Source organism: Dendroctonus ponderosae, unplaced genomic scaffold, assembly GCF_020466585.1.
Source record: "Dendroctonus ponderosae isolate FM_Combo_2020 unplaced genomic scaffold, Dpon_F_20191213v2 Dpon_F_20191213_8, whole genome shotgun sequence".
NCBI classification, from domain to species: domain Eukaryota; kingdom Metazoa; phylum Arthropoda; class Insecta; order Coleoptera; family Curculionidae; genus Dendroctonus; species Dendroctonus ponderosae.
In genome coordinates, this window is record NW_026019016.1 from 11,642,082 (window position 1) to 11,654,991 (window position 12,910).

Genomic DNA, 12,910 nt, shown 5'->3' on the forward strand with positions numbered 1-12,910 from the left:
GAAGGTGTCCTGGATTAGTCTGGTTGCGTTGGTTTTAAATTTTTTTGTGGATTTCTGTGGAGGTTTGTGTGAATTTGGGAGTTTCGAATGTACCATGGAGCGTGGGTAATTCGACGTAGGAGTTTGTTTTGAAATGTGGAGAGTTTGGTAATGTTGCTTTGGAGGCCCGGCTTATGACTCCGTAGCAAATTTGAGCTCCGATTATTCGTTTGTAAAGTAAAATTTTGTTTTTGAGTGAAAGTGTGCTTTTGTTTTTAAGAAGCGGGTATGGGTAAGCGGCTGTTCGAATTCCTTTCTTAATGATTTTGTTTATATTTTCAGCAAATTTGAGTTTAGAGTCCATTATTACCCCAAGATATTTGAGTGATTTCGTCTATTCAACATGGCTTTGGTTTTTCTGAGTTAATTTTCATTTTGCAGGTATCGGTCCAGTCTTGAAATGAGTTTAAGTGTTGTCGTAAGGGGGGATTATGTATTATGTATTATTTATGATATTCTTATCTCTCCTGGGTCTCAGTCAGAGTGTGAAGTAAAAATTTTGAACATCGTTTATTTCATTACGTTTCGGCGAGACAACAGCGCCATCATCAGATTTACAATTTACACAAACTCGTGATTGGTAAAAATCAACGTGCTTTTAGGTCTTTGCCATCTTGAAACCTTGTTACCAATCATGAGTTTGTGTAAATTGTAAATCTGATGATGGCGCTGTTGTCTCGTCAAAGCGTAATGAAATAAACGGTGTTTCTAGTTTTAAACAGTTCTTCGGTAAGTTTGGATATGCTGTAGAGGAGGCTGATGGCTCTCCAGTTTTGGGGAAAAGCTTTGTTTTCAGTGAGTTTGGGGATTAGTATGATTCGGCGGTTTTACAAGATGTAGGAAATTTTCCGAAGGATAAGCAAGTGTTACTTAGAGTGAGGATTTGATTAAGGAGTTTTTCGAGGAGATGTTTTAGGATTTTGCTGTTCAATGACGACTGCTAGGTTTAGGAGGCACTTGACCTCAAAGATTTTGGTTTGCCCTTTGTGCAAAAGTATTTTAAGCATATTTGTGTCTTTTTTTAGATTATCTATTTGGAAGAATTGAATTTCGGAAGGGTTGAAACCTAGCTCATCAAATTCAGTTTGGATTTCACTTAACGACATTTTCACATAAAGGTCCTTATTTACAGCAGTCAGTTTTTTGTCCTAGGAAAGGGTGTGAGTATGGAACTCAATTTGTTCACGGAAGAAGTGCTTTGTGATGGCACAGAAACTTTCTCTGGGTTCTAAAATTGACAATTGTTTTGGACTATTAAAACGACAAACAACCCGGCTTTTGTCCATTCAGAGACATTCCTGATGAACGCAGGTGACTTTGGGGCATTTTTGGGAAAGTGATAACTTCTTATGGTACTGTGTGAATGAATTGGAATGCGTAACTACATCGTTATAGATTAACACAAGTAGTAGTAGTATATAAGTGTGTAGTCAGTGGTCCGTTCGTGTGAATATAATAGTGTGCAGTCTGTGTGTCGGTGTATTTTAGATGCGTATTCGTCCGAACTGCTTTCCTCAGAAAACGTGCAAAAGGGAGCTAATGATCCAATTTCATGAAACTGCAAAGGCAATTTTCATCTCAAGCTCGTCCACTAGATCCAAAATTAATTGTATGCATTTGCAAGAAACATTGTTTGATAACCGTATCACGAATGGTGATAATATCGGAAGATGATGACAATCTGCAGAAACTACTTTATAGATTCGCAAGAGCTGCAAAGAATTAAACATGGTGATCTCTGTCCAGAAATCGAAGTCGCTCACAATATCAAAGGAACCGAGAAGGTGTAAGTTAGCGATCTACAATAAAATTGTAGAACAGATCATGTCTTTCAAATACTTAGCAATTAATATCACAAATAATAGAAACTTTAAAGAAGAAGACCGAACACAAAAAATTGCAGCAGCTGGGACACAACATGGGAAAATAAACATATCAGTACTGAAACACGAGGAGAGACAACCACTACTAAACAACTGCTAAGAACAACCGAAATGGAGAGGAAAAACAATCCGCTAAGATCAATTAGAGGGCAAAACGCTTCGAGACAGCGATATCAGAGCCGAATGTAATATTCCAGACATTTTAAGATGATCCAAAATAAGACCAGCATGGAGAGACAACGTCGGCAGAATGGATGATAATCGACTTGCAGACCAAACTCCAGGAAGACCCCCAGAAACGATGGTTCGAAAGCTGAACATCGGAATGAGAACTTACAGCTACAGCTTGAAAACAAGAAGAATAGGGAAAGAAGAAACTTTTTATATATGGAATCCGAGCAATAAATCTCGTAAAACTTAACCAATAAAGATACTGATTAAACTGGTGTTAAAATAATGTTCAGCCTTCTCATCATCTCACTCTAAAAAGCATAAAATTTGAAGAAACATACCTTAACAAGCTGAGCATAATTATCTCTATCCCTCGGTTTGCCACCATCTCTAAACGTTGGATACTCCCAATCCAGATCCAACCCATCAAAGTGATTTTGCCTCAGGAACTTTATGGTGTTCTTCACTAATTCCTTCCTTCTTTCAGAACTGGCCACCATAGATGAAAACCTGGTAGAACCTTCGTTCCATCCTCCAATGGCTATCAGGGTTTTGAGGTCCTTGTTATAAGTTTTCAGGCCTGTAAACTTGGCGTAGCCTCCTGAAAAATACATAGAAATGTATGGCTTTCACCTAATGACTAACTAGTCATTACACGTGGTTGGGTTAATTAACAGTTTTTTTAATTTTGTATAACGTAAACATTTTATTTCACAGTATTTATGAGGAAAGACATTTAAATTCAATGTCAACTAGTAAAACCATAGGACTAATTAATATTCGAAATTCCACAACAGGAGTTTTTTACTTTATTGTCCATTTTAGAGTATTTAATCGCACTACTAATAAGAATATGATCACCTTGACTTGGAATCTTAAGCAAGTTGGTTTCTTAAAAAAATATAAAATCGAAAATATGTAGTCGATCAGCGACGTGAAATATAAAAATGTGCCTGATTTACGGTCAATGTTGTGTTTTTTTATTCATCTTAAGAATTCATCCTATGCAACATAATTCTACACACGCAATATAATTTTTCGCGCATAGAATAGGAAATGTTCCTATAATCTTTATATATACTAAATGTCAGCAATTGTTAATTCTTCAAGAAATTTCCTGCGGCCTTGGAGCCAATATTAAAAATGACGATATCTAACGACACTCCTAAGAATTCAACAATATTATCTTGATGATGGATGTCGTAATGCGAATTTGCTAATTTTTCTCATGCAGCTGGTGGCTGGAAATTCACTCACCTTTTTCAATGTCTTGATACTTATCAAACGGCTTGAGAGTGTTTTCTTTGGTAAATCCTCCGAATGCGTAAACTAAATGGGTGCATAAATAGGGGTTGATGTTTTGGGGGCTGAATTTCGCCTGTCCTGGACGGTAAACCGACCAATTGGTGTAGTAGCAGACTATTCGCATTTCTTTTGAATCTGAAATTAATTTCGTTAACATTTTTTATATTAGTCTTTGCATGACCAGCTCAATACCCTTAATGCTACAATTTTTTTAACTGCACACCCTTTCTTTGTTAATTAAGCCGTCACATTCGTAAAAAATGATTTAGATTCATTAACAATGAATAATGCCAACATCAGTGGAACGATTGCAGAAAAGTCAAGGCTAAAATCTATTATTGTAAATAACCTTAAGCAGAAACCCCCATGACAAAAAAAATGGTTAGGTCATCTAGCAAAGTATTAATTGTGTTAACCAACCCACAAATTGGGTTTAACTAGCAAATGTATTAAGAAACATGTCATTGTCTTACAAATTGATAAAAATTGTTGAAAAAAAGCAGAAAATTCAATAAAATTGAAGAGTTTTATCTCGAGATCTCTTGATTTTTTTTCAAATTTTTATTGTTGTGTTGCTTTATTTGGTTGATTTTTATTTGCAGCCCATAACAATAATGATGAGCAATTTTAACATTTGTAATAAGAAATTCTTTGACTGTAATATGTGAATAATATTCTAAATTCGCTTTAGGCAGAGCATAAATCATGAATCAGATAGTAGAAATTGTGCATGATTGTTGAAATATGGCTTAGCTGTTTAGCTGACAAAAAGAAATTTGACTAAATACATTTAATAGCCACCAAAATTTTGAAAGTAGATTCAAATAAATAAACAATAAAAAAAAATGTTTGCTACGTCTGGCCAATGTTAATACTGGCATTAATTATATTTCAATGGGAATGATAATTTTTAAAATTGATATATATTCTATTTAATCTGCTCGTTTCTTAATTGTTTTGCATTTGAAAATGCACCGAAACAAAATTCGATGCAAAAATGCATCGAAACGTCTTTTAAGGAAATAAGTAAAGGTTAAAAATTAAAATATCTGGTATGTTTTGTTCTTCACCTTACAAGTTGCTTAGATATTACATTTTGAATAAATTCCATTACAAATTTTTGTGCAAATGTATTTATATTACTACATTTACATTAAAAAAATGGGACCATTTTTTTTAGTATTTGTCTACTGGCCTTCATTTTATTCATAATATGACATTAAACGTAGACATGTTTTCTAACGATAAAGACATTTGTACAAAATGGACAAAACGAATTGCAAAGTTAAACGTTACTAAAATAGTTTTCCAGTAAATCACCAACCCATTAATAACTTCTACATAAATGTTAGTGATGGGCACTATCGAATGATTGGGACTATCGAATAATTACTAAATGAATGATTGCAACTATCGAATGAATTCAGTTATAGTGCAGTGTAGAAATGTTACAGATTACAAACTTATCTTCTTTTGAAAATACATGTTTCTCGTTAAGAAAGGGTCACAGATAAAAACTGTTGATAGGCCCTACGCTACAGCTATTTTAAAAATAAAACAATAGTTAGAAATACCCCTGTATGATCGATCGAACAATCCTCTGGAGTTTCTGAATAAGATTAGAAGTTTATTCCTACAACTTCAGTTCCCTTAAGAACGATTATTTTCAAAAACTGGACTGAAAAGTTACTAATAATCGTAGAAACAGACTGCCTTCAAAAAATTTAGATACAATCATATTTTTACAAATAATATTGCAAAGCTTGATTTTTAAATATGTATATATACATTTTAATTTTATATAATTAAAGATTAATTATTAATTTAATTTTTGTTTCGTAAATGTATTTCTTCTTTCGGTTGTCATTTATTTATATTTGTTTTAACTCAATGTTTATATTTACTACATTTTTGTAGAAATAATATACTAAAAAATCCGCAATTGAGTCGTATTTAATACTGTTGCTAATAGTTCCTATTAATTATGAAAATATTGATACCTACAGCATTTTTTCAATAAATTTGTTTTTGGAAAAAACAACTATGTTAATAGATGAATATTAAATATCTTTGCTTAAAACGTGAAAAATTAATTTATTAATTATAACAAAAAATAAAACACTGCTATCGAATAATTGAAATAAATTACATTTATTTTCTTTTCTATCGAAGAATTCGAATAAATTGCCACTATAGAATAATTAATTCGATATTTTTATTCGATAGTTCTCATCACTAATAAATGTGTAATGCATAAAATATCTTAAAATATTCTTTATTGTGAATTTAACAAGGAGTATGTCTCAATCATTTAGTTCTTGGACCTTGTACTTTCTGTTTGTTGAATCTGAATAAAAAATATTGAAAAAAGCAAGTAGATGAAGATTGTAAAATATGAATATATAAAAAAGGGCAGAAAGACCGATCGGGTCGATAGCCTTTTTCTGTATATATATACAATAAAAGAAATTTTAGAAATTACAACTATATACATATATTTTTTTTTCAATCTCGACTCTCTTACCTATCAATTTCGTCCATGTTGAGAGGGATATCAGCAGGAACAGCCATCGACAGATACCCGTCTGAAAACATAAATAGAACTGTAATAAAATTATGTGCAACATTTGTATAAATTATGTAATTTTATATTAACATACTAATAATATTAACAAGTACATTTTATTGCTAAAACGACTCTTGTGGTTCAGAACAAAGCATCGGAAAAAATCGTGAACTAAACTTCCTAACATAAAAATTGAAAGGAGTAGTAGCATTGGAGGTGCAATCAGTTTTACACAAAGTTTTTCAATCTTTATGGGTTTCTCTGATGTTTACTACGAGAAACATTTTTGCCCTTATTTGTCTATCAAGCGCCTGCATTTTTGCAGAAATGAGCAGTAATCATAAGCAAATGTCTCGACGTCAACCAGAACTTGCTATGCATGTTTATGGATTACAGTAAGGCGTTTGACTGTTAAACGAGAAAAACTCTTAAATAAATTTGCAGAAGATTAATATCGACTGTCATTACATACGAATAACATCGAAAGTTTATTGGGACAAGAAGCAAAGGCCTGGGTTGCACTGTGTTGAGTTGCGCTTTTGAGTTGATGCCGCTCTGTGAGTCAGTGAGTTGTAACTCATCGCGCCCATGCGCCGCACCTCAAATTGCGCTTGTTTCAGAATAATTCTTCCAATCAGAATCAGAACCAGTCCTTCTAAAGGACATTTCTAATTAGTTGAAATTTTGTTGGTTTCTATCATTGCTCGGAAATTGAGCAATAGTTACATTTTTAAGCGACTTGTTCAGTCGATATTCTTATAAAAACAAAATTAATTCCGGTATTAAATTTAGTTTTGGCGTTGTGCATTAATCACTGCAGCTGAGTGAAATTCAAACAAATATCAAAGGCTCTAAATTTAAAATTAAATTAGTGAAAGATCGGCAATTGGAGCGTTTTTCGTATAAGTTGTTGTGGACTTTCGTTAAGTTGGATCGTGAAATTTGCCTTCCGAAATATTGCAATGCGAACAGGCACTTTCCACAAAAATTTCAACGATAAACAAACTGATTTCGAATCGCCAAGTAAAGCATGAATCATCGACAGGGCGAACAATTAAATGATTAAATAATCATGTTTATTCCGTAGTTCGGTGTCTTTTTTCAACATTCAGTTTGCTATCGACAGTAGACAAAATTAGTCAATAATCGCATTCTTAGATGGGAAATACATATAGAATCCTTGTGGCCCTTATGGCAAGTGCGGTAGTTAGTGAGAGTCTACTGAAATTCTTGAGGATTAACGTGTGGAAAATGGAGGATAGCGCGACAGCTTGTAAAAAGCTGGTAAGAATGATCTCTCTATTCTATAAAACTTTCGGAATATTTCGGCGGCTTTGTATTTTTACATCAAGCTCATCTAAAGCTTGTCTCCAAAGAAACGTCTCAGATATACAAATACGGAATCCAGTTTCATGTTTTTTATTTTAAAAAATTTTAGTTTGGCTCTTTTTTCTAAATTGCGAGATCGACTAAAACATGGCGCCACCTTTTCTGACGTTGCTCAAGAACCATTTGAGCCACAGAGTTCGTTTTTATATCATTGGATAGACGTGGAAGACCTGCAGGACATGGCAGCAACCTCCAGTGGAAAAGTTGAGACAACTAGAACAAGATCTGAATATGTCCAAAATTCTTGTGGAAGATCTAAATAGTGATCGAATAGTTTAAGACTTTAAGAGATTGTTAGATAGAAACGTGTGGTCTCCAAATATGAAGACGACAATAGACGTCAATGGACACACAATTTTAAATTCAGTCACACTTGAAAGTATGTTAGATAGAACAACAATCAATCGGCCCCAAAAGGTTCCAAAAGGTAAGTCAGTTTACAGTAGTAGGACTGTAATAGTTGGTAGAAAATCCAATTCCAAGATGAAAATAAAACGGCTTTGTTTTTGAGATACGAGATCGCAAAGTTCACATTTTCTTAAATTAATTTTTAATTCCAAAATTAAAATCAAGTCCTGGGTTCTTCAGTCATTTATTTATTGTTCATTTATCAATTTAAAAAACCGTTTCGGTGTTTTCCACCATCATCAGTTTTAATGTGTAGCGTTGTTGCTACTTTACGCCTTGGGCATGTATTTGGATTATTCTTAATTTTGGAATTGAAACACAGTCAGGAAAGTACGTACAATTAATTTTTAAGAAAATAATTCACTACTGTATTAAAATATGTTGTAATAAAATTGTATATTATGGGGCTTAACACAATATTAATTTTCAAAGCTCAAGCAACTACATGACTATAATTCAATTGCCAAATTATAATCACGTCTTGGTGCCTACCTGTATCAACTTCGTATTTAAAAATTTATTTTTTTTGCTCATATTATTATAAAAAGTACTCTTGTTTGAAATCGATCCGCGTAACGAGTTTTTTTCAAAAACTTTTTAGGAAAGTAATAAACTTGGACAAGTATGGATGCGCTATTGCGATAGAATATAAGCAGTGTGCTAATATTTACGTAAATCATTAAGGAAAACTTTGATAATACGTTTCCTTAGCCACCCTGCATCTCAAAGGCAAAAACGTTTTCAATATATGTTTATGATACATTTTCATTTCGAAATTGGATTTTCGTGAATGTTAACCTTGCTAAAACAAAGTATTATTTAAACATAAAAATTGCTATCTTAAAGAAACAGAGTTTTAACTAATTTTAATCTAGTTGATTATTCGCTCGCTAATTTTTTTATATGTTTTTCGAATTCTTCTAGTTCACAAAGCCAATTGTTACAAGTGTCATTTGAATAGTTAGAATTATGTTTGCCTCACTGTTCCAAGAAGAAATCAAGAAAAAACTGCGAAAATATTAAATCTTATGCCCGCATTCTGTTGCGTTCACTACAAAAAAAAGTAGTTTTTCGTATTTTGACCGAGTTTAAATATTTAATCATTATTTTATTTTCAATTTACGTGAATAAACGATCCGAAACAGCTAATGGTATGAATAATCATGAATGCAAAATTGACAAAGGAGAAAAACCGAAAGAACTTCCTAACCAGATTCAAGAATCTTGCCCTTGTCCCAAAATTTATTCAGACAAACTGATGATGAAACACCGAAACCTTTTTAAGAGAATTGAATAAATTGCGATATCTAAATAAATAACTGAAACCTAGCAATATCGTTTATATTAAAACTGGAAATACAGTCAGGCAAACTTACATTATGAATGGAAATCTTTGGAAGTACAGCATTAGGTATAGATCAGATGAAGGAATGCAGCAGCAAAACTGTCAGAGGAGAAAAATCTAAAAAACTTCCTAACCAGATCCAAGAATTTTGTCCCAAAATCGACACAGACAAACTGATGATGGAAAAACACCGAAACTGTATTAAGAAAATTGGATAAATTGTGATATCTAAGTAAACGACTGAAACGTAGGAATATTATTTGTATTAAAAAATGTACGAACAAAGTCCTCGACGGTATAAACTAGTAGTTTTCAATACAATCGCGTCGATGATATAATTCTTATGTTGATGAGTCAATAAGGAGTAATTAGACCAATACCGATTCACTGCATTGAAAATTGCCAACAATTTTATTGAGAAATAACTAATAAATATTTCCATCTACATTCCGACTACGTTTAAGCAGCCCAGACGAATGCGGAAAATAATTAATTATGACCCATGACCCACTTCCAAACTCCAAGCCATATCTTCGCGATCATGAAACCTTTAATACCATTTTGCAAGCATTTAAAAATTGGTTTATAAACACCAGCCAAAGAGAAAGTAATTCCATATTGTATAACAAATACAGGTGAAAATGATTGGAGCAGGCGTGGTGTTATTGTCGACAGGTAGACGATACTTATGTGATGCTGTAATTTGTTAGGATTTTCACAAAATATTTTGTAATTGTTTTAGACGTTATCTTTTCCGTTTGGTGAAAGTCTAGCCGGAATTTGTGCAAATATTCAAGTGCTTAATGGCACAGACGTGTAGCCACAATGATTATTGTTATCTGAAAAGTCATTTAACCGACTGCAAGGTGGTAATTTTATTGAAAAATATTATTGGTTCATTAGATAAAACGTTGTTCAAGCGGAAAATCTTGATACAGATAACTAATAACTATCAGGAAAAGATTCCGTAAAGAATGTGGAGAACTAGACTAAAAGACAGCGGAAATAATTAAAGCAGCTTCATTCACTAAATGCAGAAAGCAGATAAATTGATGTAAAAGTGGAACTAGCGCAGAAACATTCTACGTTGATGGAGATGAAAAGTGACTTGCAATTTTAGATGAAAGCAGATTCGAAAAAGGACATTATGACTAATAGCAAGCAGTAAGGTTTTACTGAACTCAGAATTCTGTTAACTTTTCCAATGCAAACAAACCAATTAGGTTAATTAATGCTTGTGCAAAAATCAAATTTTATCTTACCGACAAACAACTGTTGTCCATTTATTATGTCCAAGAATTTCGCACCTAAAATGCGGAATTTTATTTTGACAGCCTTTTCCATCAGCTTTTGCAGTTTTTATTCAAAGGAAGCTGTAAATTGTCTGGCATGTGCTGAAAACACACATTTTTGAAAAGTATTATTAACACGCTTTAAAGCTCTAATCCTTGTATTAATCTTACTCTATAAAATATGCTTAGGTGTTTTTATAAAGAAATATTTTTATGCTAAATAAAGATATTTAACACACTTAACATCCATAAAGCTAATTACATGTTACATTTCAACAAATTGGAGCAGGGTAAAATTGTCTTCCACATCATATAGGAGCTATATACATTTTACAAAATCAGGCCACCTGTTTTTATTGGGTGGATGCTTTCATACTTTTAAGGAGTTCTTTAACGATTAATACAATTAAAGTGTAATTTTTATGTTGCTTTTATTAGACACATTGAGTCAGTCTATAAGTAGCATGAAAGGGACTTCGTTTTTGAAATACAATAAGGCAAAGTTAAAATGTTATTTTATTTATTTGTTTATGAAATTTACATATGAAAACCATTTGAGATCGTCGAATTTTTTATAGCCCCCCGTGCGGTTTATTATTATGTCGAGTATTACATTAAACAGTCTGTGGTTTAGCCCTTCTGTTCTCTTTATTTCCAGGGCATCTTTTAAGCGCACTCTATTAAAAGTTTTCTTGTTATTTTCTTATTCTTATCGTTTTGATTATTTTACCCAGAATAGTCTTCGTGAAAGCTTTAAGAGCTCTATCAAGTAGGGGTATTCCACGACAGTTTTCTGGGAGTGGTTTCTGTCCCTTTTAAAAAATGGATTCTGTTATACTATTCTTCGATTCGTTGGGAATTTTCTGTAGATCCCCATTTTCGTTTCCGGTTTCTTCGTTCAATCTCTGCGTTATGCCATCCAGTGGTTCATTTCCTATTCTTGCATTTAAGTCACCCATAACGACTATTTTATCTCGTGCTCCTATTTTTTCTACTACTATTTGCAGTTCTTCATAGAATATCTATCTCTTCTCTCTCTGCTTACTTATGTCTGGTGCACAAACGCCTATGAAGTGCGTTTTTCCATGGTTACTTCACTCTCTATTTGTCGTTTATACTTTTGGTCTATCAGTATCCCTATTGTTCCAATTTCGGATTTTTCCCTTTCCTTTCTTCTTCGTTTCGCTGACAGCGATTTAATTCTTCTTTTAAATAACCCATTTGTGCTTGTGAGCTTTCGCCTCCTCTTCAAGCAAGTTTATCAGGCCGAGAAAAAAATTACCCATTTCTGCAGTCCTTCGAGAGATTCTTCACTACAGCTAGTGATCAGCTTTTTTAATTCATTAATAGGTAGGAAACTCGCAGATTGCTTACGTTTATTTTCACAACCTTGCAATTTCTATCGTTTCGCATTTCTTGCATCTTGCGCTGGTTTAAATTCAATTTGCTCAAACGGATTTATTTTTATTCCAAACTCCGCAAAACATTTCTCCATCAGTAGACCAACTGTGACGTTCCAGACGGTTTTCCGCACAAAAAGACATAAATTGTTTCCAAGTCTACTTCTTACTTTTTGCGGTTACTATCGAGGGTTAGAACCAGAACTCCTGCAACTGTAAAGTGACTCACCCTGTATATTAATAGGTGTGATATTTTTACATATGTACATATGTTACATGATTAACTCGATTTCTTTTTCTGCCCCTGCGGTTTTGCACATATTTACTCAGGGACCATGGAAATAAAAGCTATTATTGTTAATGTTAGTATTCCATACATTAAACATTTTTGATCGGAATTTTTATCATATGCTTAATTTTACTTTGTGCGGTGTTTGTTTCAAGTAAACTTAAATTTAAAAATCGAACATCACAAAAGACAAATAGATGAAGACATTGCAAATTTAACAGCAACTATTAGAGAGTGCTAAACAGTAACCATCGAACAATGCCACAAAGAAAGCAAATGATTAGTCGCTAATGGTTTGTGCAAACGAATTTGTAGCTCTTCACTATAATAAATTCGCAGCCAAGTTGAAATCTATTAATTTAGGTAAAGTGATGTTCGTCATTACGAACAACGGAGAAAGTGCTACAGTAAAGCACTTTCACTAGCACTAGGACGGCTGGAACTAACGCCTCAAGGGAGTAATCGACGTGGCTACGAAAATTCGCATCATATGGTATTTAACCAGTATGAGATAATGAGAAGAGAGAGTAAATAAATGAAAATCTCAAGCTAACGACCGACAAAACAATGACAAAGTAATCAGCATGTTGATTGCGAGATAGGCAGGAAGAATTGAAGATCATCGAAATCTGTTATTAATTGGATATAAATTTGTTAATTTATTTTTTATGTATATATTTTCAAGGTTGCTTGTTTAAATTGGAGTTTCCTTGTAGAATTTTCTTGTTATTGAAATATCCAAAACATTCCTGATTTTAATTATTACTTCATTGTACATACTTTCCTGACTGTGTTTCAATTCCAAATCAAAATCAATTCCTGG

General features: G+C 33.0%; 1 protein-coding gene across 1 annotated transcript in view; it reads right to left on the reverse strand.

Moving 5' to 3' along the window:
* Window positions 1–12,910, reverse strand: part of LOC109536110 (serine-rich adhesin for platelets) — a 58,157-nt gene that overhangs the window by 17,030 nt on the left and 28,217 nt on the right. The window contains exons 2-4 of the mRNA XM_019902192.2: window positions 5,923–5,983; window positions 3,351–3,533; window positions 2,435–2,694 (exon numbers count right to left, since the gene is read on the reverse strand). Of these exons, the coding sequence (XP_019757751.2) occupies window positions 2,435–2,694; window positions 3,351–3,533; window positions 5,923–5,983 (504 nt within the window). The remainder of the gene's footprint in view (window positions 1–2,434; window positions 2,695–3,350; window positions 3,534–5,922; window positions 5,984–12,910) is intronic.